The following is a 26,082-nucleotide window of genomic DNA, read 5'->3' as shown; positions in this document are numbered from 1 at the left end:
AAGTACGTCTGATGGCCAAGTACGTTTGGTGTCTGCCTTCCTTTCTTGTCGGCGATGAAGGTCGTGATACATCTGTCTCCATGGTAACAACACCATGACCAGACTGAGACCGTCAATACTTGCCGCCAAACATCTAAACTTGCCGCCAAACATCTAAACTTGCCGCCAAACATCTAAACTTGCCGGAAAACATCTAAACTTGCCGCCAAACATCTAAACTTGCCGCCAAACATCTAAACTTGCCGGAAAACATCTAAACTTGCCGCCAAACATCTAAACTTGCCGCCAAACATCTAAACTTGCCGGAAAACATCTAAACTTGCCGCCAAACATCTAAACTTGCCGGAAAACATCTAAACTTGCCGCCAAACATCTAAACTTGCCGCCAAACATCTAAACTTGCCGGAAAACATCTAAACTTGCCGCCAAACATCTAAACTTGCCGCCAAACATCTAAACTTGCCGCCAAACATCTAAACTTGCCGCCAGATGAACAGATCAGTATAAGACTTTACAATCCGACGTCTTTATTCAATTATTGATGGCATTAAATGTGGTATACACGTTTTGATTTTATTATAAGCTTTTATTTAACTCACTTCCTCTGTCTGTCATCAGTCGTCAGTCTAGATAGAAACGCAGGAGTGAAAATTCGGACAGTTCTACTTGACCGACACGATTCACAGTTGGCACGTGGGTCAAGACATGAAGACAATGCAATCTGAAACTAAATTTGACTTAATTGGATGCCTAATTAATTTTTTATTAATTAATTAAAATTTGGACCGAATTATTAGGCATGTCTAGCCAACCACACCACACGCGTCATCACGTTCAATAGCTGCGCCATCACCTTCAGTAGGCGCGCCATCACGTTCAATAGACGCGCAATGGTTTTTAGTCATGTAACACTATTGTAAATAAAACCTGTAAAGTATTGAAAAAAAAAATTCATAAAAAACGTTTTAATAACAAGCTTTTATGTAATGATGCACTAAAAAGTAGAAAATAAATTATACACTACTATTTAAATTACTATAAAGAAAAGCGTGGGTCTCTTCTCAAATATTAGTAAAGGTATCCAATAGGTACTAAAGTACTAAAGTGACCCACGCTTTTCTTTATAGTAATTTAAATAGTAGTGTATAATTTATTTTCTACTTTTTAGTGCATCATTACATAAAAGCTTGTTATTAAAACGTTTTTTATGAATTTTTTCAAACATTTTGCGGGGGAAAAAAATTGTTTTTACAAGCTTTTATTTAACTCACTTCCTCGTCATTCTGTCTGTCGTCAGTCTAGATAGAAACGCAGGAGTGAAAATTCGGACAGTTCAACTTGACCGATACGATTCACAGTTGGCACGTGGATCAAGACATGAAGACAATGCAATCTGAAACTAAATTTGACTTAATTGGATGCCTAATTAATTTTTTATTAATTAATTAAAATTTGGACCGAATTATTAGGCATGTCTATCCAACCACACAACACGCGTCATCACGTTCAATAGCTGCGCCATCACGGTACGTTCAATAGCTGCGCCTTCACGTTCAGTAGGCGCGCAATGGTTTTTAGTCATGTAACTCTATTGTAAATAAAACATGTAAAGTACTGAAAAAAATTCATAAAAAACGTTTTAATAACAAGCTTTTATGTAATAATGCACTAAAAAGTAGAAAAAAAAATATACACTATTATTTAAATTACTATAAAGAAAAGCGTGGGTCTCTTCTCAAATATTAGTAAAGGTATCCAATCGGTACTAAAGTGACCCACGCTTTTCTTTATAGTAATTTAAATAATAGTGTATAATTTATTTTCTACTTTTTAGTGCATTATTACATAAAAGCTTGTTATTAAAACGTTTTTTATGAATTTTTTTTATAAGCTTTTATTTAACTCACTTCCTCGTCAGTCGTCAGTCTAGACCGAAACGCAGGAGTGAAAATTCGGAAACGTCTACTTGACCGATACGATTCACATTTGGCACGTGGGTCAAGACATGAAGACAATGCAATCTGAAACTAAATTTGACTTAATTGGATGCCTAATTAATTTTTTCTGAATTAATTAAAATTTGGACCGAATTAGTAGGCATGTCTATCCAACCACACCACACGCGTCATCAACTTCAATAGCTGCGCCATCACGTTCAATGGCTGCGTTCAAAAACCATTGCGCGCCTACTGAACGTGATGTTCAGTAGGCGCGCAATGGTTTTTAGTCATGTAACTCTATTGTAAATAAAACATGTAAAGTACTGAAAAAAAAATTCATAAAAAACGTTTTAATAACAAGCTTTTGTGTAATAATGCACTAAAAAGTAGAAAATAAATTATAGACTACTATTTAAATAACTAGAAAGAAAAGCGTGGGTGTCTTCCTAAACATTAGTGTAGGTATCCAATAGATACTATAGTGACCAACGCTTTTCTTTCTAGTTATTTAAATAGTAGTCTATAATTTATTTTCTACTTTTTAGTGCATTATAACATAAAAGCTTGTTATTAAAACGTTTTTTATGATTTTTTTTTTATTTACAATTGTGTTGTAAGTAAAGTTCCTCTTTAGACCTGGCGGTATAGGGCAGATGAAGTTTTTTGACTTGAGCGTATGAAGGTATAGTGTGACCAGCACTATGCCTTACAGACTTTACTGTCACTAACTTGAGTTAGGTACCCACCAGGGCTGGGTGGACTTAGATAGGTTCAACTAACTTGAACACGGATTCGAACTCGAGACTTTTTAGTTAGCAGTCTAGTGTATGTGTACCTGATTACTGAATCATAAGTAGTGTACCTCAGTTGTTTCATAGTATACACAACAATTTTCTGGCAAATTGACACAACAATTTTCTGGCAAAATGACACTATAATTTTCTGGCTAAATGACACTATAATTTTCTGGCAAATTGACAAATAATTTATCTGGCCAATCGACACACATCTGCCTATTGAGTTTGAGTGACCACCGGCACCATTTGGTCAGCACTTAGTGTCACCTCCATGTTCTCCATGTGGCGCATGGACCGGTAGAGTGCCGTGATGTTGCCGGAACCGAAGCCCAGCGCGCCGTGCCGTTGGATAAACTCCAGGAAGAACGGATCCGTCGGCAGGACAGGCGAGGTGAAGATCTGCAGGAGGTACCTGCAAGAGGGCAGGGTCAGGGGTCACTGCGGACCGGGAGGTCAAGGGTCACAGCGGGCCGGGAGGTCAGGGGACGGGGGTTGTAGTGTTCTGTATCCACGTCTATGTATCTGTCTGCTCTCTCTCTCTACTATATATATATATATATATATATATATATATATATATATATATATATATATATATATATATATATATAATGTATGTGTGTGTGTATGTGTAATATACACACATAGCATTAACACACAATAATAGTGTTACGCTGCCTTCAAATCAGCTTAACAGCCAATGCTAAAAGTTTTATTGCTTTTTAAAAAGCTCTTCATAGTCAAAGGAACTTAATTCATTTTATATTTGTCAGTCAACGGTATTTACTAGTTGCGTCCCTTAGACTGAAGCATTTGCGCAATTTTATTTTTAAAAATATAATTACCGAACAAGAACTCGTTTTAATATTATGAGACCTTTAATTAAAGCTATGTGATTATCTTAATCTACTTCAATATCACTAAGGGACAGATGATGCTTACGTTTGCTAAAAAAAAGTTGGATATTTAAAAAAAATTGTAGTACGATATCAAGTCAGATTGGCTCATCTCATACAAAATAAATTAAACAGCAGTCCTAATCAGTGGCGTCGCTAGGTCGGGGTCACCCGGTGCGGCAGCGGAACCCCATGGTGTCACCCCCCCCCCCTTCATTACATTTTTAAACCAGTATAGGCTATATACATACATTTTATATATATATATATATATATATATATATATATATATATATATATATATATATATATATATATATATATATATATATATATATATATATATATATATATATATATATATATATATATATATAAAGCAACGTGCAACGTTATCATAGTAAATTATTACATATGGTGACACCCCCCCCCCCCCCCCCCCCGGTCGGTCGTTGATTGACTTTAATTACCAGAGAAAAAAATTATTCCTGACCTCTTGCCCTGGTCCTTGTCTATTAGAATGTCCAGTTCCTGCAAGTCTTGGACACTCTCGTTGACTTCCAGAATATCGGCCAGTTTCCCTGCCTGGAGCAAACAAGACCTCAATCGTGGCTACCTTCTGGCCCACACACATGGCCCAGACACATGGCCCACAGTCATGGGCCACAGTCATGGGCCACAGTCATGGGCCACACGCATGGCCCACACGCATGGCCCACACGCATGGCCCACACGCATGGCCCACACGCATGGCCCACACGCATGGCCCACACGCATGGCCCACACGCATGGCCCACACGCATGGCCCACACGCATGGCCCACACGCATGGCCCACACGCATGGCCCACACGCATGGCCCACACACATGGGCCACACACTTAACATACAGCACTAGCTACCTACATGTAACATGTTGCTGTTAGCTAGTTTATGATAGGTAGCCGTTTCTACCTTTTGTTGGCCTCTTCTATCAAGGGGGCAGGTTAACGGTTTACGACACAAATGACGGTACAAAATACTTAATCACGTCATGCTCCAACACCACACGCCAACCAACAGCCACACAACATAGCACACCCTAGCTCTGTCACCCGTCAACTGACACACCTCACCCTAGCACACCCTAGCTCTGTCACCCGTCAACTGACACACTTCACGTGAACACTTCTCACTCCATGTAAACACACTCAACCAAGTCTACAACTACATCCAAATAGAGGTTACATGTCGTGGGAGCACACAACACATTCAGGAGGAGGGGGGGGGGGGGGGGCTACACACAAGGAATCTAACACCTGTGTTTACTACACACAAGGGACCTAACACCTGTGTTTACTACACACAAGGGACCTAACACCTGTGTTTACTCCACACATGGGACCTAACATCTGTGTTTACTGCACACAAGGGACCTAACACCTGTGTTTACTACACACAAGGGACCTAACACCTGTGTTTACTCCACACAAGAGATCTAACACCTGTGTTTACTACACACATGGGACCTAACACCTGTGTTTACTCCACACAAGAGATCTAACACCTGTGTTTACTACACAAAAGGGACCTAACACCTGTGTTTACTCCACACAAGAGATCTAACACCTGTGTTTACTACACACATGGGACCTAACACCTGTGTTTACTCCACACAAGGGACCTAACACCTGTGTTTACTCCACACAAGGGACGCAACACCTGTGTTTAGTGCACAGCTTGAGAGTACCTGAGTGTAATAGGCAGATGGCGGGGGCTGACCAAACTGAACGCCGCATCGTCTGGCCTGACGTACGGCACGCTTGATGTCAGACGTGGACAGTGCCAGATGCTGGATGCCAGGCCCGGGGTGTGACGTCATCCACTGCTCCACTTTGTTGGTCCCTGTCAAAAACAGCGGTGGTTGTGGTAGGGTAGTGGTAGGGTAGTGGTGTGGTTGTGTGGTTGTAGTAGGGTAGTGGTGTGGTTGTGGTAGGGTAGTGGTGTGGTTGTGTGGTTGTGGTAGGGTAGTGGTGTGGTTGTGTGGTTGTGGTAGGGTAGTGGTGTGGTTGTGTGGTTGTGGTAGGGTAGTGGTGTGGTTGTGTGGTTGTAGTAGGGTAGTGGTGTGGTTGTGGTAGGGTAGTGGTGTGGTTGTGTGGTTGTGGTAGGGTAGTGGTGTGGTTGTGTGGTTGTGGTAGGGTAGTGGTGTGGTTGTGTGGTTGTGGTAGGGTAGTGGTGTGGTTGTGTGGTTGTGGTACGGTAGTGGTGTGGTTGTGGTACGGTAGTGGTGTGGTTGTGGTAGGGTAGTGGTGTGGTTGTGGTAGGGTAGTGGTGTGGTTGTGGTAGGGTAGTGGTGTGGTTGTGTGGTTGTGGTAGGGTAGTGGTGTGGTTGTGGTAGGGTAGTGGTGTGGTTGTGGTAGGGTAGTGGTGTGGTTGTGTGGTTGTGGTAGGGTAGTGGTGTGGTTGTGGTAGGGTAGTGGTGTGGTTGTGTGGTTGTGGTAGGGTAGTGGTGTAGTTGTGGTAGGGTAGTGGTTTGGTTGTGTGGTTGTGTGGTTGTGGTAGAGTAGTGGTGTGGTTGTGTGGTTGTGGCAGGGTAGTGGTGTGGTTGTGGTAGGGTAGTGGTGTGGTTGTGTGGTTGTGGTAGAGTAGTGGTGTGGTTGTGTGGTTGTGGTAGGGTAGTGGTGTGGTTGTGTGGTTGTGGTAGGGTAGTGGTGTGGTTGTGTGGTTGTGGTAGAGTAGTGGTGTGGTTGTGTGGTTGTGGTAGAGTAGTGGTGTGGTTGTGTGGTTGTGGTAGGGTAGTGGTGTGGTTGTGTTAGGGTAATGGTGTGGTTGTGGCAGGGTAGGGGTGTGGTTGTGGTAGGGTAGTGGTGTGGTTGAGGTAGGATAGTGGTGTGGTTGTGTGGTTGTGGTAGAGTAGTGGTGTGGTTGTAGCAAGGTAGTGGTGTGGTTGTGGTAGGGTAGTGGTTTGGTTGTGTGGTTGTGTGGTTGTGGTAGAGTAGTGGTGTGGTTGTGTGGTTGTGGCAGGGTAGTGGTGTGGTTGTGGTAGGGTAGGGGTGTGGTTGTGGTAGGGTAGTGGTGTGGTTGAGGTAGGATAGTGGTGTGGTTGTGTGGTTGTGGTAGAGTAGTGGTGTGGTTGTAGCAAGGTAGTGGTGTGGTTGTGGTAGGGTAGTGGTTTGGTTGTGTGGTTGTGGTAGGGTAGTGGTGTGGTTGTGTAGTTGTGTTAGGGTAGTGGTGTGGTTGTGTGGTTGTGGTAGGGTAGTGGTGTGGTTGTGTGGTTGTGGTAGGGTAGTGGTGTGGTTGTGTGGTTGTGGTAGAGTAGTGGTGTGGTTGTGTGGTTGTGGTAGAGTAGTAATGTGGTTGTGTGGTTGTGGTAGGGTAGTGGTGTGGTTGTGTTAGGGTAGTGGTGTGGTTGTGGCAGGGTAGTGGTGTGGTTGTGGTAGGGTAGCTGTGTGGTTGTGTTAGGGTAGTGGTGTGGTTGTGTGGTTGTGGTAGGGTAGTGGTGTGGTTGTGTAGTTGTGGTAGAGTAGTGGTGTGGTTGTGTTAGGGTAGTGGTGTGGTTGTGGCAGGGTAGGGGTGTGGTTGTGGTAGGGTAGTGGTGTGGTTGAGGTAGGATAGTGGTGTGGTTGTGTGGTTGTGGTAGAGTAGTGGTGTGGTTGTAGCAAGGTAGTGGTGTGGTTGTGGTAGGGTAGTGGTTTGGTTGTGTGGTTGTGTGGTTGTGGTAGAGTAGTGGTGTGGTTGTGTGGTTGTGGCAGGGTAGTGGTGTGGTTGTGGTAGGGTAGTGGTGTGGTTGTGTAGTTGTGGTAGGGTAGTGGTGTGGTTGTGTGGTTTTGGTAGGGTAGTGGTGTGGTTGTGTAGTTGTGTTAGGGTAGTGGTGTGGTTGTGTGGTTGTGGTAGGGTAGTGGTGTGGTTGTGTGGTTGTGGTAGAGTAGTGATGTGGTTGTGTGGTTGTGGTAGGGTAGTGGTGTGGTTGTGTGGTTGTGGTAGAGTAGTGGTGTGGTTGTGTGGTTGTGGTAGAGTAGTAATGTGGTTGTGTGGTTGTGGTAGGGTAGTGGTGTGGTTGTGTTAGGGTAGCTGTGTGGTTGTGTTAGGGTAGTGGTGTGGTTGAGGTAGGATAGTGGTGTGGTTGTGTAGTTGTGGTAGAGTAGTAGTGTGGTTGTCCTAGGGTAGTGGTGTGGTTGTGGTAGGGTAGTGGTGTAGCTGTGTGGTTGTGGTAGGATAGTGGTGTGGTTGTCTGGTTGTGGTAGGGTAGTGGTGTGGTTGTCTGGTTGTGGTAGGGTAGTGGTGTGGTTGTCTGGTTGTGGTAGGGTAGTGGTGTGGTTGTCTGGTTGTGGTAGGATAGTGGTGTGGTTTTGTGTTTGTGGTAGGGTAGCGGTGTGGTTGTGGTAGAGTAGTGGTGTGGTTGTCTGGTTGTGGTAGGGTAGTGGTGTGGTTGTCTGGTTGTGGTAGGGTAGTGGTGTGGTTGTACTAGGGTAGTGGTGTGGTTGTACTAGGGTAGTGGTGTGGTTGTACTAGGGTAGTGGTGTGGTTGTGGTAGGGTAGTGGTGTAGCTGTGTGGTTGTGGTAGGGTAGTGGTGTGGTTGTGTGGTTGTGGTACGGTAGTGGTGTGGTGGTTGTGGTAGGTTAGGGGTGAGACTGTGTGGTTGTGTTGTTTGTGTGGTGGCTAATTGGTGGTGGCGGCTGTGGAGTGGTGTGGTGTGGAAGGAATGGTATATTTGGTTATGTGGTGGAAGTTGAGGTTGTGGGGCTGGTGGTGGTGGTGGTTGTGGTTGTGGTGGATTCGTGGTTGTATAGTTAGTTGTGTGGTGGTGAATGTGTAGTGGTGGTTGTGGGGCTGGTGGCAATGATCATGCTGGTGGCAATGATCATGCTGGTGGTGGTGGTGTGATGATGTTGTTGGTGGTGTTAGTGTAATGATGTTGGTGGTGGTGGTGTGATGATGCTGGTGGTGGTGGTGGTGTGATGATGTTGTTGGTGGTGGTGGTGTGATGATTTTGTTGGTGTTGGTGTGATGATGCTGGTGGTGGTGGTGTGATGATGTTGTTGGTGGTGGTGGTGTGATGATGTTGTTGGTGGTGGTGTGATGATGTTGGTGGTGGTGATGAGATGATGTTGTTGGTGGTGTGATGATGCTGGTGGTGGTGTGATCATGTTGGTGGTAGTGGTGGTGGTAGTGTGATGATGGTGGTGGTGTGATGATGCTGGTGGTGGTGTGATTATGTTGGTGGTAGTGGTGGTGGTAGTGGTGGTGGTAGTGTGATGATGGTGGTGGTGTGATGATGCTGGTGGTGGTGTGATTATGTTGGTGGTAGTGGTGGTGGTAGTGTGATGATGTTAGTGGTGGTGGTAGTGTGATGATGTTGGTGGTGGTGGTGTGATGATGTTGCTGGTGGTGATAGTGTGATGATGTTGTTGTTGGTGGTGTAATAATGTTGGTGATGGCGGTGGTGGTGTGATGATGGTGGTGGTGGTGGTAATGTGATGATGTTGGTGTTGGTGGTAGTGTGATGATGTTGTTGTTGGTGGTGTAATACTGTTGGTGATGGTGGTGGTGGTGTGATGATGGTGGTGGTGGTGGTAATGTGATGATGTTGGTGTTGGTGGTAATGTGATGATGTTGGTGGTGGTGGTGTGATGATGTTGGTGGTGGTGGTATGATGATGTTGTTGGTGGTGTTAGTGTAATGATGTTGGTGGTGGTGGTGTGATGATGCTGGTGGTGGTGGTGGTGTGATGATGTTGTTGGTGGTGGTGGTGTGATGATTTTGTTGGTGTTGGTGTGATGATGCTGGTGGTGGTGGTGTGATGATGTTGTTGGTGGTGGTGGTGTGATGATGTTGTTGGTGGTGGTGTGATGATGTTGGTGGTGGTGATGAGATGATGTTGTTGGTGGTGTGATGATGCTGGTGGTGGTGTGATCATGTTGGTGGTAGTGGTGGTGGTAGTGTGATGATGGTGGTGGTGTGATGATGCTGGTGGTGGTGTGATTATGTTGGTGGTAGTGGTGGTGGTAGTGGTGGTGGTAGTGTGATGATGGTGGTGGTGTGATGATGCTGGTGGTGGTGTGATTATGTTGGTGGTAGTGGTGGTGGTAGTGTGATGATGTTAGTGGTGGTGGTAGTGTGATGATGTTGGTGGTGGTGGTGTAATGATGTTGCTGGTGGTGATAGTGTGATGATGTTGTTGTTGGTGGTGTAATAATGTTGGTGATGGCGGTGGTGGTGTGATGATGGTGGTGGTGGTGGTAATGTGATGATGTTGGTGTTGGTGGTAGTGTGATGATGTTGTTGTTGGTGGTGTAATACTGTTGGTGATGGTGGTGGTGGTGTGATGATGGTGGTGGTGGTGGTAATGTGATGATGTTGGTGTTGGTGGTAATGTGATGATGTTGGTGGTGGTGGTGTGATGATGTTGGTGATGGTGGTGTGATGATGTTGGTGGTGGTGGTGGTGGTAGTGTGATGATGTTGGTGGTGGTGATGTGATGATGTTGTTGGTGGTGGTAGTGTGATGATGTTGGTGGTGGTGGTAGTGTGATGATGTTGTTGTTGGTGGTGTAATAATGTTGGTGGTGGTGGTGGTGCTGTGATGATGACGTTGGTGGTGGTGATGTTATGATGTTGTTGGTGTTGGTAGTGTGATGATGTTAGTGGTGGTGGTAGTGTGATGATGTTGGTGGTGGTAGTGTGATGATGATGTTGGTGGTGGTAGTGTGATGATGTTGTTGGTGGTGGTAGTGTGATGATGTTGTTGGTGGTGGTAGTGTGATGATGTTGGTGGTGGTGGTGTGATGATGTTGGTGGTGGTAGTGTGATGATGTTGTTGGTGGTGGTAGTGTGATGATGTTGTTGGTGGTGGTAGTGTGATGATGTTGTTGGTGGTGGTAGTGTGATGATGATGGTGGTGATGGTAGTGTGATGATGTTGGTGGTGGTGGTAGTGTGATGATGTTGGTGGTGGTGGTGTGATGAGTTGGTGTACCTGCCACATCTAGCGAGGGAGCTTCCGACAAAACAAGGCAGAATTGATCAGTTGGCTCAAGGACTGGGCCGTCGGTCTCAGCGCCCCGCTGGAGGGCGCCCGCCTCGGCACCCCGCTGGTACCTCATGGCCCTAAGTCGCAGGTGGTGAGACAACACAAGGCCGTCCTCCGGTGACTCATCCCTGTACATACAGGTGTTCATACAGGTGTTCATACAGGTGTTTATGCGGGTATTCATACAGGTGTTCATACAGGTGTTCATGCGGGTGTTTATGCAGGTATTCATACAGGTGTGCGCACATAAAACCCGGGATGTAGCTTCCCTACTAAACTTCAGGGCACACATGGCCCCCATAGTGAAAGGAATAAAAGTCACAAAGGAAAAACTGTATAGGGAAAAAGTCACAGAAATCACAGAAAATAAACTTGGAGTGATCTCCCTTAAACTTTCTCAAATATTCTTATATAACACTACGGGGGATGGCAACTCGGAATATAGACATGATTTTTAATCCTTTTTTAAATTACTTAAACTTTTAAAAATAGAATAGAATCTCGTAGAACTAAGAATTGCGCACAAAGTGAACGGTAAACAATATGTAGGTTGTAATTTTGTTAGAAATATAAAATTTATAGAACCTTATAGAATGTTCCAGCCTTCTCAGTTTACATACGCACATTACATTATATTTAATTAATCGTAAGTTCATTACACTTTTTTAATATTTAATACACACAAATTAACATATTCCATGTAAATATACATTTGTGACTTTTTTCCTGTGACTTTTTTCCTTCTTTTTTTCTCCTGTGTCTCCCACCTATGACCACACACATGGCCCCCACACATGGCCCCCAAACATGGCCCCCACACATGGCCCCCACACATGGCCCCCACACATGGCCCCCACACATGGCCCCCACACATGGCCCCCACACATGGCCCCCACACATGGCCCCCACACATGGCCCCCAAACATGGCCCCCACACATGGCCCCCACACATGGCCCCCACACATGGCCCCCACACATGGCCCCCACACATGGCCCCCACACATGGCCCCCACACATGGCCCCCACACATAACCCCACACATAGCCCACAAGACTTACCTGTTAACCAGAAACCTTTGGAACCCTAAAAACTTCTCGTAAAACTTCATCACCGACCTTGACCCACCAATGGGTACGGACAAGGCCACGTGATCAAAATGGCTCCAGCCAAACTCCGCCAAGTCTTCTGTCGTGTCGGGCGTCGTGTCGGGCGTCGTGTCGGGCGTCGTGTCGGGCAGGCCTGTAAACCCGGGAAGGAAGTGACCAGAGAAGTCCGTCTTCTCGACGATTGTGTGGTGGACATCGCCCAGACACCCCCGGGCAGTCAGCAGACGCACCTGACCCCCGGCTAGAGTCTTGACCGGCTTGACCACTTGCACGTGCTCGAGTGAGAGAAGGTCAAGGTTGTCCACTTGAAATGAAATGTTGAAGACCGAATCTTTTCTCTGGGTCACGTGACCGGACAGACAGGGCATCCAGTCCACGGCTATATCGTCAGCCTAGTGAGACACAAGACAGTGAGACACAAGACAGTGAGACACAAGACAGTGAGACACAAGACAGTGAGACACAAGACAGTTAGACACAAGACAGTGAGACACAAGACAGTGAGACACAAGACAGTGAGACACAAGACAGTTAGACACAAGACAGTGAGACAGTGAGACACAAGACAGTGAGACACAATACAGTGAGACACAAGACAGTGAGACACACGATGGTGAGACACAAGACAGTGAGACACATGACAGTGAGACAGTGAGACACAAGACAGTGAGACACAATACAGTGAGACAGTGAGACACAAGACAGTGAGACACAAGACAGTGAGACAGTGAGACACAAGACAGTGAGACACAAGACAGTGAGACACAAGACAGTGAGACAGTGAGACACAAGACAGTGAGACACACGATGGTGAGACACAAGACAGTGAGACAGTTAGACACAAGACAGTGAGACAGTGAGACACATGACAGTGAGACACACGATGGTGAGACACAAGACAGTGAGACACAAGACAGTGAGACACAAGACAGTGAGACACAAGACAGTGAGACACAAGACAGTGAGACAGTGAGACACAAGACAGTGAGACACAATACAGTGAGACAGTGAGACACAAGACAGTGAGACACACGATGGTGAGACACAAGACAGTGAGACACATGACAGTGAGACAGTGAGACACAAGACAGTGAGACACAATACAGTGAGACAGTGAGACACAAGACAGTGAGACACAAGACAGTGAGACACAAGACAGTGAGACAGTGAGACACAAGACAGTGAGACACAAGACAGTGAGACACAAGACAGTGAGACACAAGACAGTGAGACACAAGACAGTGAGACACAAGACAGTGAGACACAAGACAGTGAGACACAAGACAGTGAGACACAAGACAGTGAGACAGTGAGACACAAGACAGTGAGACAGTGAGACACAAGACAGTGAGACACAAGACAGTGAGACACAAGACAGTGAGACACAAGACAGTGAGACACAAGATAGTGAGACACAAGACAGTGAGACACAAGACAGTGAGACACAAGACAGTGAGACACAAGATAGTGAGACACAAGACAGTGAGACACAAGACAGTGAGACACAAGACAGTGAGACACAAGACAGTGAGACACAAGACAGTGAGACACAAGACAGTGAGACACAAGACAGTGAGACACAACACAGTGAGACACAACACAGTGAGACAGTAAGACACAAGACAGTGAGACACAAGACAGTGAGACACAAGACAGTGAGACACAAGACAGTGAGACACAAGACAGTGAGACACAAGACAGTGAGACACAAGACAGTGAGACACAAGATAGTGAGACACAAGACAGTGAGACACAAGACAGTGAGACACAAGACAGTGAGACACAAGACAGTGAGACACAAGACAGTGAGACCTCTATTAACTTTTGGTCCGAAGTTAGTAGCTCCGTTACTAAAAATCTGACGTCATTTCCGGTCAGCACCCACTGTTTGGCCACACTGTTGTTTCTAATGGCCGTGACCTTGAACCCGTACTTTGACGTCAACATGTCAACGGTAGCTTGTCCATTGACCACGCCCACTTCAATGTGATGGACACAAGCAAACCTTGACATGACGGGAAGAAACAGTTGGCTGGTAGAAACAGTTGGCTGGTAGAAACAGCTGGCTGGTAGAAACAGTTGGCTGGTAGAAACAGTTGGATGGTAGAAACAGTTCGCTGGTAGGAACAGTTGGCTGGTAGAAACAGTTGGCTGGTAGAAACAGTTGGCTGGTAGAAACAGTTGGCTGGTAGAAACAGTTGGCTGGTAGAAACAGTTGGCTGGTAGAAACAGTTGGCTGGTAGAAACAGTTGGCTGGTAGAAACAGTTGGCTGGTAGAAACAGTTGGCTGGTAGAAACAGTTGGCTGGTAGAAACAGTTGGCTGGTAGAAACAGTTGGATGGTAGAAACAGTTGGCTGGTAGAAACAGTTGGATGGTAGAAACAGTTGGCTGGTAGAAACAGTTGGCTGGTAGAAACAGTTGGCTGGTAGAAACAGTTGGCTGGTAGAAACAGTTGTCTAATAGTCAACCAGTTTTACCATTGCATTCCGATAAGGCCGAACACTATCGCATCGAATTAGCTTTTTTATCAACAGAAGCGTCACCTCAGGTAGGGGACATAACTTGACTGAGCTGGTTTTGTTTCTTGACGTCATAGTGACAGGACAAATGACATCCGGTCAATGATTTCTCAAACAAAATATCTCATACCAAATATCCCAGACCAAATATCTCAGACAAAATATCCCAGACAAAATATCTCAGACAAAATATTTTCTGTATTTTGGATGTTTTGGATAAACTAGAAATAAAGCGGAAGTGATCTCCCTAAACTTTCTCGAATATTCTTATATAACACTACGGGGGATGACAACTTGGTATATAGACATGATTTTTAATCCATTTTTAATTACTTAAACTTATTTAAATAGAGTAGAATCTCGTAGAAAAAAAATTGCGCACTCAGTGAACGGCAAACAATATATGTATAATAGTGCGGAATATTAGTACTTTATTAATTCATTTGCTTTTTTTTTTTTTTTTTGAGAAATCGGAAATAGCATAAATTACTACGTCCGGTCAACGGAAATTACTCAAAATTTGAGAGACGGCAGATATTTATATCTGTTACTTATATATGAAATTTTATTTATCTGTCTGAAGCAGTACTCAAGTTATACGTTTTTGAAAAAAGAAATCGATGAAAACTACAAATTTGATACAATACTTATATATGAAATGTCATCAAATTATCTATAACAGTACTCAAGTTATCGTGGCCACAGACATACACACACACACACATACATAGACACATACACATTTACGGACCTCGTGGAGGTGTAAAACGTCGAGATTTGTGAAAATTTTGATTTTTTTTTTACAAGCTTTTATTTAACTCACTTCATCTGTCTGTCGTCAGTCTAGATCGAAACGCCGGAGTGAAAATTCGGACACTTCTACTTGACCGATACGATTCACAGTTGGCACGTGGGTCAAGACATGAAGACAATGCAATCTGAAATTAAATTTGACTTAATTGGATACCTAATTAATTTTTTATGAATTAATTAAAATTTGGACCGAGTTAGTAGGCATGTCTATCCAACAACACCACACGCGTCATCACGTTCAATAGCTGCGCCATCACGTTAGTAGGCGCGCCATCACGTTCAGTAGGCGCGCAATGGTTTTTAGTCATGTAACTCTATTGTAAATAAAACATGTAAAGTACTGAAAAAAAATTCATAAAAAAACGTTTTAATAACAAGCTTTTATGTAATAATGCACTAAATAGTAGAAAATAAATTATAGACTACTATTTAAATAACTATAAAGAAAAGCGTGGGTGTCTTCCTTAACATGAGTAAAGGTATCCAAAAGATACTAAAGTGGCCCACGATTTTCTTTATAGTTATTTAAATAGTAGTCTATAATTTATTTTCTATTATTTAGTGCATTATTACATAAAAGCTCGTTATTAAAACGTTTTTTATGAATTTTTACAAGCTTTTTTTTTTTACTCACTTCCTCTGTCTGTCGTCAGTCTAGATCGAAACGCCGGAACGAAAAATCGGACACTTCTAACTGACAGATACGGTTCGTAATTGGTACGTGGGTCAAGACATGAAGACAATGCAATCTGAAATTAAATTTGACTTAATTGGATACCTAATTAATTTTTTTATAAATTAATTACAATTTTGACCAAATTAGTAGGCATTTCTACCCAACCACACCACACGCGTCATCACGATCAATAGCGAATTATCACGTTCAATAGGCTTGCAATGGTTTTTGTCATAAAATTCTATTGTAAATAAAAACATGTAAAGTACTAAAAAAATAAACCGGGAGTGATCTCCCCTAAACTTTCTCAAATATTCTTATATAGCTTGGAATATAGACATGATTTTTCATTACTTAAACTGTTAAAAATAGAATAGAATCTCATAGAAAAAATAATTGCGCACCAAGCGAAAGCCAAAACAAAATGTGCATAATAGTGCACAATATTATTAGTACTTTATAAATTTAAATGCGGTTTTTTTTTGAGAAATCAGAAATGGCGTAAATTAGTACTTCTGGTCAACGGAAATTACTCAAAATTTGACAGAAGGTAGAGAATTAGATCTTTTACTTACATGTGAAATTTCATTTATCTATCTGAAATAGTACTCAAGTTATAGGCTTTTGAAAAATTCAAAGTAGAAAAAGTACCACTTCCGGTTATCGGAAATCGCTCAAAAGTTGATCAAGATCTACGATTTTGATAAAATACTTATATTTGAAATTTCATCAACCTAGCTGTAACGGTACTCAAGTTATCGTGTTTACACACACACACACACACACACACACACGCGCGCACACAGACACACACACAGACATACGGATAAGATTGCAAAATTATGTTTTTCCGTATCAGTGAGGTGTAAAACGACGAGATTTGTAAAAATCTCGATTTTTTTTTTTTCACGATTACAAGACTTTCTCAATACTTCGTATATACGAGAAGGTAAAAATTCATAAAAAGCGTTTTAATAACAAGCTTTTATGTACTGATGCACTAAAAAGTAGAAAATAAATTTTACAGTACTATTTTTAATAAATTATATAAAGAAAAGCGTGGGTCTCTTCCTAAATATTAGTAAAGGTATCCAATAGATACTAAAGTGACCCACGCTTTTCTTTATAGTTATTTAACTAAATTTTACACTACTATTTAAATTTTAAATAGTAGTGTAAAATTTAGTTTCTACTTTTTAGTGCATTATTTACATAATAGCTTGTTATAAAAACGTTTTTTATGAAAAAAAAATTGCACTATTGCAATACTTCCTCTTTACTTCGTATACGAAAAAGTAAAACTACACAGGTTGGTCATTGTACATTAAACATTTAAAATTATAGTTTGTAGTACAAAAAGGTTAGTTGGACTTTTGATGTTTTGTTTAGTTGATTAAATTTATTTTAGTGTATTTCACAATTATAATCTTTTAAATGGAGTATATAAAAACCACATGATAATCAATTTAAAACATTTAGCTGAGAATATTTAGTCTAATACAATTCCGCCTGAGACCTTCCGGCCTGAAACCATTTGGCCTGAGACGTTCCGACCTGAGACTAATTGAGACCATCGGCCTGAGACCTTTCGAATTGAGACCTTCCGGCCTGAGACCATCCGAATTGAGACCATCGGCCTGACAACATCGGCCTGAGACCTTCCGACCTGAGACCATTCGGCCTGACACCATCCGAATTGAGACCATTGGCCTGAGACCATCGGCTTGAGACCTTACGACTTGAGACCTTCCGGCCTGAGACCTTCCGGCCTGAGACCTTCCGAATTGAGACCATTCTTAAGCAAAGTGTGCAGACGTTAGTAGTGAAGACACAATATAGCGTGCCATGACGCCACATGACGTATGATGTCATTCATAACGTCACCAAATGCAAGCAGTCAGACGCTCCGCCCATGAACAGTCAGACGCTCCGCCCATGAACAGTCAGACGCCCATGAAGGAAATTTCTCGTCATGTCTGGGGCTGGCTGAACACGTGGATTAACAATGGCGGAGCCAATCCTTTAGTTATGGTCGTACACCAGCCACTTCTGCACACGAACCAGTACACCCACCACCTTATTCAGTGGCATAGCCAGGATCTTCTCATTGGGGGGGGGGGTTAAAACTTTGACTTTATATATATATATATATATATATATATATATATATATATATATATATATATATATATATATATATATATATATATATATATATATATATATATATATATATATATATATAAGTAATACATACCATGGGCTACCAGTTAAGATTGTAGGGTAAAGAGTCACAGGAAAAAACAACACAGGGTAAAAAAACAGAAAAAAGTCAAAGGAAAAATAGTCACTAAAAAGTAGAAAATAAATTATATACTACTATTTAAATGACTATACAGAAAAACGTGGATATTTTCCTAAATATTAGTAAAGGTATCGAATCGATACTAAATTCGTATTCGTTTTGCTTTATAATTGTAATATATTGAGAATTGTGAAGTCAAGGGAACTCACTCTTCTTGTATTAGTCTTATATTTATAATGTTGTTTTGAGTGATGTCCCCTGGTTTTGTCATGTGTCTTCCGGTTTCGAATTGAACTTGATGGCGCAGCTATTGAACGTGATGACGCGTGTGGTGTGGTTGGATAAAAATGCCTACTAATTCGGTCCAAATTTTAATTAAATCCAAAAAAAATTTGTGACCGAACGAAAGGATATTTTTGAAAACTTTCTTCGGCAATATTGTTCTAAATTATGGCAGGAATCGATTGGTACATGTTTCAAGTCGCTAAGTGGTCTGGTTGCCGAGGTATGGGCCAAAACTGCATTTTTTCGAGGTTTTTTTTTTTTGGCTTTTCCGGGAAATCCATGAAAGAAACCCGGAATTCTTTTGACCTATGTTCATCCTCGTAACTTGCTTAACATAATTGCTTTTGGAACTAGTCCTCGATATTGCTTCGTTGAGGAGGAGATACGACTTAAAGCTGCGGACACACATCCATCCATCCATCCATCCATTCATTCATTCATACATCCAGAAATGACGGGTTAATAAACGCAATTCTCCAGAATGGAAATTGCGCTAAAAAAATTTTTTTAAAATAATGGCAGAAAGCTTCCCCCAATAGTCAGGGGATCTTTTATTCACCTTTTCAGGAAAAATGTCTGAAAAAATAAACACTTCCTTTGAAGTATTCTCAACGACTTCCCAACGTTTCTTGGCGATTCGATGAAAACCAAAAACTTATAGTTTTAGTAGCGCCATATTGTTTAAAGATTAATTTGATAAACAAATGAAATGTCATTAAGGTAAATTTATAGTGATGTTATTACGGATTGACCCTGTTCGACCCCCCCCCCCCCCATGAATCCCACTACTTGTAAAGTACGAAAGGACTGGGGGGCCTTTTTGGAACTTTTATTTCTACATTAGAAAAGAAACTGAATTATTTTCTTTTTTATTTTTAAATCATTTTTTATAAAACATATATTAAAACGCCACCCTAAAAAGTTTTAATTTTTTTAAGAGGGAAAAGGGCCCCTAAATGCCCTGGGCCCCTATGTCTTGCTTACGCTAGCTTTACGGTAGCTACGCCACTGGCCACATAGCTCACCAACTCCACCATTGCACCAATCACATGCTATACCACGTGACCAACTCAAGAATTGTGGGATTTTTTTATTTATTTCCGAGCAAACATGCAGAAAACAAGAGTTGCATAAGTTAGCTAACAGACCACGAGCTGTCACATGGCTAATTCAAACATAATATTGTAGTTTCTGGGCATAAATCATGGGACATTTCTATGTGACAACGTGACATTTGTATGTGACATGACGTGACATTTCAATTCGACATAACATGAGAGTCACGTGATGCAAAGGCACCATTTATTTTTACAGTGGCAGAATGTTTTGGCCAGCTCTGATATTGCTTGGTTTTTTATTTGGCCAGCACTGATATTGCTTGGTTTTTTATTTGGCCAACACTGATATTGCTTGGTTTTTATATTTGGCCAGCACTGATATTGCTTGGTTTTTTATTTGGCCAGCACTGATATTGCTTGGTTTTTTATTTGGCCAACACTGATATTGCTTGGTTTTTTATTTGGCCAGCACTGATATTGCTTGGTTTTTTTATTTGGCCAGCACTAATATTGCTTGGTTTTTTATTTGGCCAGCACTATTATTGCTTGGTTTTTATATTTGGCCAGCACTGGTATTGCTTGGTTTTTATATTTGGCCAGCACTGGTATTGTCTGGTTAGGTTTGGCCAGCACCGATATTGCTTGGATTTTTATTTGGCCGCGCGAAAAGAAATGTCCCTGATTGAAATATGGTTTCCAACTGATTCAATAAGCAGTTCATTTCAGTCTCACACTTCAAGGGTAACAAGTTTGTATGTTGCCTACACGGCTTGGTGTACACAGGTGTGAAATGTGCTCACACAGCTGTTGACAGCCGTACAGATGGCCTAACACAGCTGTACACAGCCGTACAGATGGCCTAACACAGCTGTACACAGCCGTACAGATGGCCTAACACAGCTGTACACAGCCGTACAGATGGCCTAACACAGCTGTACACAGCCGTACAGATGGCCTAACACAGCTGTACACAGCCGTACAGATGGCCTAACACAGCTGTTGACAGCCGTACAGATGGCCTAAACTTGAGTGATTTTTTTCTGAAAGCGCGGCACCGGCATGTCCAGGCTGAAATTATCGCTGACCGTGACGTCATCGACATTGACTTCATCAAACATGTCGCCATCACTGACGGGGTCAAGGACGTAGAGGTCGTCGTCGCTGGCTAGCCCTGGCCGGTAGTTGTCGTACTCCGACTCGCAGGCCGTGGAGCTGGAGTCGAGCAGGGCGTCAGACAGGGCGCTGCTGCTGGCCAGAGAGCTCAGGCTGGTGTGCTCCGCCCGGGGGGAGCCCGGCCCAAAGATGAGCGGCATCAGGTACGCGTGTCTGGTCCTGGGCGAGCTGGGGGGCGGGGAGTTGTCCTCCCTGTCGCTGGGGATGTAGTCGAGGCTCCGACAGTGTCGGGGCGGCGCCACGTGGGGCTGCCGGCGCTTGATCTGGAACGGGTTGATGGACATGCGCTGCTCGCCGCGGGCCCGGGGGGCGGGGGGCCTGCGCCCTCTGGCCGGGGTGTCGGCGTACAAGAGCTGGTCGAGGTGCGGCTGGTCGTACTCGTCTGTCAGCTCCTGCAGCAGCTGGCTCAGCGAGGCGGAGGTCTCGGGCTGGGGGAACTTGGGCGTGGGCGGGCAGCGGGGAATGCTATTTATAGTGTCACTCGACCTAGATCTAAAGCGGTCCAAGGAGCTGTAGGGGGAAGCCACGACATAGCTGAGGAGCTGCTCAAGCTGCTGGGGGGCGGGGCGGGCGGGCCGGAGGTGGATGGGCGTCAGGAACAAGACGGAGGAGTGGTCGCTGGGGGGACGGGACGAGATGGACTCGTCGTCTGACACGAAGTTCAAGTTGAAGGTCTCGAGTCTGGGGGACAGGTATGTCACGGGTTTGTGTGTAGGTGACGTCATTGGTTTGTGTGTAGGTGACGTCACTGGTTTGTGTGTAGGTGCAGAAGGATACGAGCGCCGGTTCATCCGGCTCACTTCCCGCGGGAACCGGCTCAGCCCGTTCCTCACGTTGTTAACCGGCTTACCTGCCGGTCTCTCCTCTGCCGGCAGTAAAGACATGGTCTTACCGTTGATGCTGGCCCTTAGGCCACCGGCCACAACGTTTTCATTGAGAGCAGGGGGCGTGTCGCGTAAAGTCACCTGGCTATGGGTGGTGACACGGGGTGACACCTGGCTATGTGTGGTGACACGAGGTGACACCTGGCTATGGGTGGTGACACGGGGTGACACCTGGCCATGGGTGGTGACACGAGGTGACACCTGGCCATGGGTGGTGACACGAGGTGACACCTGGCCATAGGTGGTACTACGTGGTGACACGGGTCCATGTAAGGATGATGTCTCAGACACATCGTCGTGTATGATAACAGTCTGTTCCGAGGAGGCGGTACTTCTGAGAGAAGGCGTGGCTGATTGGCACCTGTCGATGGGTTCCCTGTAGACCCCCGTGACCAGCTGCTCGTCGCTCGTCTCTCTGGCACTCTGGCGCCTCGAAAGGCACTCGGAGAGTTCGCTGTACCAGACTTCTTCGTGACTGGCTGTCGGGGGCGCCATGGGGGGCACTGGGGGCGCCATGACTGACGTAGATGGGAGTGTCATGGTTGACACACGAGAAGTGTCATCCTCTAAGACCGTGTCTTCTGCTACTCGCTTCAAGTGTGTCTTGCTGGTTGGCGAGACACACTTATAAATGGGGGCTTGTTTAGGAGGGCTTGAGAATGGGGCGGCTGGCGGCTTACATATCGGCTCAGAGTTGACTTTACGCAGCCCCGCGCCCATGTGGCTGCGAGCCATACAAGGGCTTGCCATTGTCTTGACAGCACGGGCGCCTTCACTGACCGTCGACTTGGGGCTGGTTGGGCTGGGGGCTGTAGCTCCTCGGGTCTTGAGGCTGTCGAACATCGAGTTCTGGACCTGAAAACTGCTGGGACGCGACTGCTGCATCTTGGCATTGAAGAAGTGGACGGCAGGCAGTTCGGGACTCTTGGCTTCGCTGCTGGACTTTCTCGGGGAACGTCTGTGTGCGCTGGGGCTGTCCACAGACGCTTGCCTCCTCTTGTGTAGGCTGTTTGTGGGCGTGTTCGGGCTGTCCAATGAGGCTTGCCTCCTCTTGTGTAGGCTGTTTGTGGGCGTGTTCGGGCTATCCAATGAGGCTTGCCTCCTCTTATGTAGGCTGTTTGTGGGCGTGTCTGAGAAAATCAGATCTGTGCTAGATCCCGTCTGCTGTGACGTCATACAAGGTACCGGAGAGAGTCCGGAAGTAGGCGGCAAGCTTTCCAGAGATCTGGGGAAACATTTGACGCTACAGGTGTGTGGTGCTACAGGTTTGTGGTGTTACAGGTGTGTGGTGCTACAGGTGTGTGACGCTATAGGTGTGTGATGCTATAGGTGTGTGGTGCTATAGGTGTGTTGTGTTACAGGTGTGTGGTGTTAAAGGTGTGTGATGTTACAGGTGTGTGGTGCTACAGGTGTGTGGTGTTACAGGTGTGTGATGTTACAGGTGTGTGATGTTACAGGTGTGTGATGTTACAGGTGTGTGGTGCTACAGGTGTGTGATGTTACAGGTGTGTGGTGCTACAGGTGTGTGACGCTATAGGTGTGTGATGCTATAGGTGTGTGGTGCTATAGGTGTGTTGTGTTACAGGTGTGTGGTGTTAAAGGTGTGTGATGTTACAGGTGTGTGGTGCTACAGGTGTGTGACGCCACAGGTGTGTGGTGTTACAGGTGTGTGGTGTTACAGGTGTGTGATGTTACAGGTGTGTGGTGTTACAGGTGTGTGATGTTACAGGTGTGTGATGTTACAGGTGTGTGATGTTACAGGTGTGTGGTGTTACAGGTGTGTGATGCTACAGGTATGTGATGTTACAGGTGTGTGATGCTACAGGTGTGTGGTGTTACAGGTGTGTGGTGTTACAGGTGTGTGGTGTTACAGGTGTGTGGTGTTACAGGTGTGTGGCGTTACAGGTGTGTGGTGTTACAGGTGTGTGATGCTACAGGTGTGTGGTGCTACAGGTGTGTGGTGTTACAGGTGTGTGATGTTACAGGTGTGTGACGCCACAGGTGTGTGGTGTTACAGGTGTGTTGTGTTACAGGTGTGTGGTGTTAAAGGTGTGTGATGTTACAGGTGTGTGACGCTACAGGTGTGTGACGCTACAGGTGTGTGGTGTTACAGGTGTGTGGTGTTACAGGTGTGTGATGTTACAGGCGTGTGATGCTACAGGTGTGTGATGTTACAGGTGTGTGACGCTACAGGTGTGTGGTGTTACAGGTGTGTGATGTTACAGGTGTGTGATGTTACAGGTGTGTGATGTTACAGGTGTGTGATGTTACAGGTGTGTGATGTTACAGGTGTGTGATGCTATAGGTGTGTGGTGTTACAGGTGTGTGGTGTTACAGGTGTGTGGTGTTACAGGTGTGTGATGCTACAGGTGTGTGACGCTACAGGTGTGTGGTGCTACAGGTGTGTGGTGTTACAGGTGTGTGATGTTACAGGTGTGTGATGTTACAGGTGTGTGACGCCACAGGTGTGTGGTGTTACAGGTGTGTTGTGTTACAGGTGTGTGGTGTTAAAGGTGTGTGATGTTACAGGTGTGTGACGCTACAGGCGTGTGACGCTACAGGTGTGTGGTGTTACAGGTGTGTGGTGTTACAGGTGTGTGATGTTACAGGTGTGTGACGCTACAGGTGTGTGATGTTACAGGTGTGTGATGTTATAGGTGTGTGATGCTACAGGTGTGTGGTGTTACAGGTGTGTGACGCTACAGGTGTGTGATGTTACAGGTGTGTGATGTTATAGGTGTGTGATGCTACAGGTGTGTGGTGTTACAGGTGTGTGATGCTACAGGTGTGTGATGTTACAGGTGTGTGATGCTACAGGTGTGTGGTGTTACAGGTGTGTGGTGTTACAGGTGTGTGATGTTACAGGTGTGTGATGCTACAGGTGTGTGGTGTTACAGGTGTGTGATGTTACAGGTGTGTGGTGTTACAGGTGTGTGATGCTACAGGTGTGTGATGTTACAGGTGTGTGATGCTACAGGTGTGTGGTGTTACAGGTGTGTGATGTTACAGGTGTGTGGTGTTACAGGTGTGTGATGCTACAGGTGTGTGATGTTACAGGTGTGTGATGTTACAGGTGTGTGGTGTTACAGGTGTGTGATGTTACAGGTGTGTGGTGTTACAGGTGTGTGATGTTACAGGTGTGTGGTGTTACAAGTGTGTGATGCTACAGGTGTGTGGTGCTACAGGTGTGTGGTGTTACAGGTGTGTGATGTTACAGGTGTGTGACGCCACAGGTGTGTGGTGTTACAGGTGTGTTGTGTTACAGGTGTGTGGTGTTAAAGGTGTGTGATGTTACAGGTGTGTGACGCTACAGGTGTGTGACGCTACAGGTGTGTGGTGTTACAGGTGTGTGGTGTTACAGGTGTGTGATGTTACAGGCGTGTGATGCTACAGGTGTGTGATGTTACAGGTGTGTGATGCTACAGGTGTGTGGTGTTACAGGTGTGTGGTGTTACAGGTGTGTGGTGTTACAGGTGTGTGGTGTTACAGGTGTGTGGTGTTACAGGTGTGTGATGCTACAGGTGTGTGGTGTTACAGGTGTGTGATGTTACAGGTGTGTGACGCCACAGGTGTGTGGTGTTACAGGTGTGTTGTGTTACAGGTGTGTGGTGTTAAAGGTGTGTGATGTTACAGGTGTGTGACGCTACAGGTGTGTGACGCTACAGGTGTGTGGTGCTACAGGTGTGTGGTGTTACAGGTGTGTGATGTTACAGGTGTGTGACGCCACAGGTGTGTGGTGTTACAGGTGTGTTGTGTTACAGGTGTGTGGTGTTAAAGGTGTGTGATGTTACAGGTGTGTGACGCTACAGGTGTGTGACGCTACAGGTGTGTGGTGTTACAGGTGTGTGGTGTTACAGGTGTGTGATGTTACAGATGTGTGATGTTACAGGTGTGTGATGTTACAGGTGTGTGATGCTACAGGTGTGTGGTGTTACAGGTGTGTGGTGTTACAGGTGTGTGGTGTTACAGGTGTGTGGTGTTACAGGTGTGTGATGCTACAGGTGTGTGGTGCTACAGGTGTGTGGTGCTACAGGTGTGTGATGTTACAGGTGTGTGACGCCACAGGTGTGTGGTGCTACAGGTGTGTGGTGCTACAGGTGTGTGACGCTACAGGTGTGTGGTGTTACAGGTGTGTGGTGTTACAGGTGTGTGGTGTTACAGGTGTGTGATGTTACAGGTGTGTGACGCTACAGGTGTGTGATGTTACAGGTGTGTGATGTTATAGGTGTGTGATGCTACAGGTGTGTGGTGTTACAGGTGTGTGACGCTACAGGTGTGTGGTGTTACAGGTGTGTGGTGTTACAGGTGTGTGACGCTATAGGTGTGTGGTGTTACAGGTGTTTGGTGTTACAGGTGTGTGGTGTTACAGGTGTGTGGTGTTACAGGTGTGTGGTGTTACAGGTGTGTTGTGTTACAGGTGTGTGGTGTTACAGGTGTGTGATGTTACAGGTGTGTGACGCTACAGGTGTGTGATGTTACAGGTGTGTGATGTTATAGGTGTGTGATGCTACAGGTGTGTGGTGTTACAGGTGTGTGACGCTACAGGTGTGTGGTGTTACAGGTGTGTGGTGTTACAGGTGTGTGATGTTACAGGTGTGTGGTGCTACAGGTGTGTGATGCTAC

At 44.9% G+C, this 26,082-nt stretch overlaps 2 protein-coding genes across 3 annotated transcripts in view; both read right to left on the bottom strand.

The window, feature by feature from the left end:
- Nucleotides 1-2,563: 2,563 nt before the first annotated feature.
- Nucleotides 2,564-14,076, bottom strand: LOC131955547 (4-hydroxyphenylpyruvate dioxygenase-like protein). The gene is made up of 6 exons (XM_059319709.1): nucleotides 13,558-14,076; nucleotides 11,698-12,137; nucleotides 10,586-10,767; nucleotides 5,361-5,515; nucleotides 4,127-4,218; nucleotides 2,564-3,149 (listed from the first exon to the last, which is right to left on the bottom strand). Exons 1-6 carry the CDS (start codon nucleotides 13,756-13,758, stop codon nucleotides 2,954-2,956), a joined length of 1,266 nt encoding a protein of 421 aa, XP_059175692.1. The 5' UTR covers nucleotides 13,759-14,076; the 3' UTR covers nucleotides 2,564-2,953.
- A 5,947-nt stretch (nucleotides 14,077-20,023) lies between these two features.
- LOC131955204 (adenylate cyclase type 1) overlaps nucleotides 20,024-26,082 on the bottom strand; it is a 61,436-nt gene continuing 55,377 nt past the window's right edge. The window contains exons 23-24 of one of the 2 annotated variants that reach the window (XM_059319236.1): nucleotides 21,721-22,684; nucleotides 20,024-21,690 (exon numbers count right to left, since the gene is read on the bottom strand). In XM_059319236.1, coding sequence (XP_059175219.1) covers nucleotides 20,422-21,690; nucleotides 21,721-22,684 — 2,233 coding nt within the window. In that variant the 3' untranslated portion in view covers nucleotides 20,024-20,421. Of the gene's footprint in view, nucleotides 22,685-26,082 lie in introns of both variants that reach the window. The other variant, XM_059319228.1, reaches the window with a different exon arrangement.

The sequence above is a fragment of the Physella acuta genome, unplaced genomic scaffold (assembly GCF_028476545.2).
Source record: "Physella acuta isolate Inbredline_101_S28 unplaced genomic scaffold, ASM2847654v3 ptg000079l, whole genome shotgun sequence".
Lineage (NCBI taxonomy): Eukaryota > Metazoa > Mollusca > Gastropoda > Physidae > Physella > Physella acuta.
The sequence above is the reverse complement of the archived record's forward strand: the minus strand, read 5'-3'. Positions and strand labels throughout refer to the sequence as shown.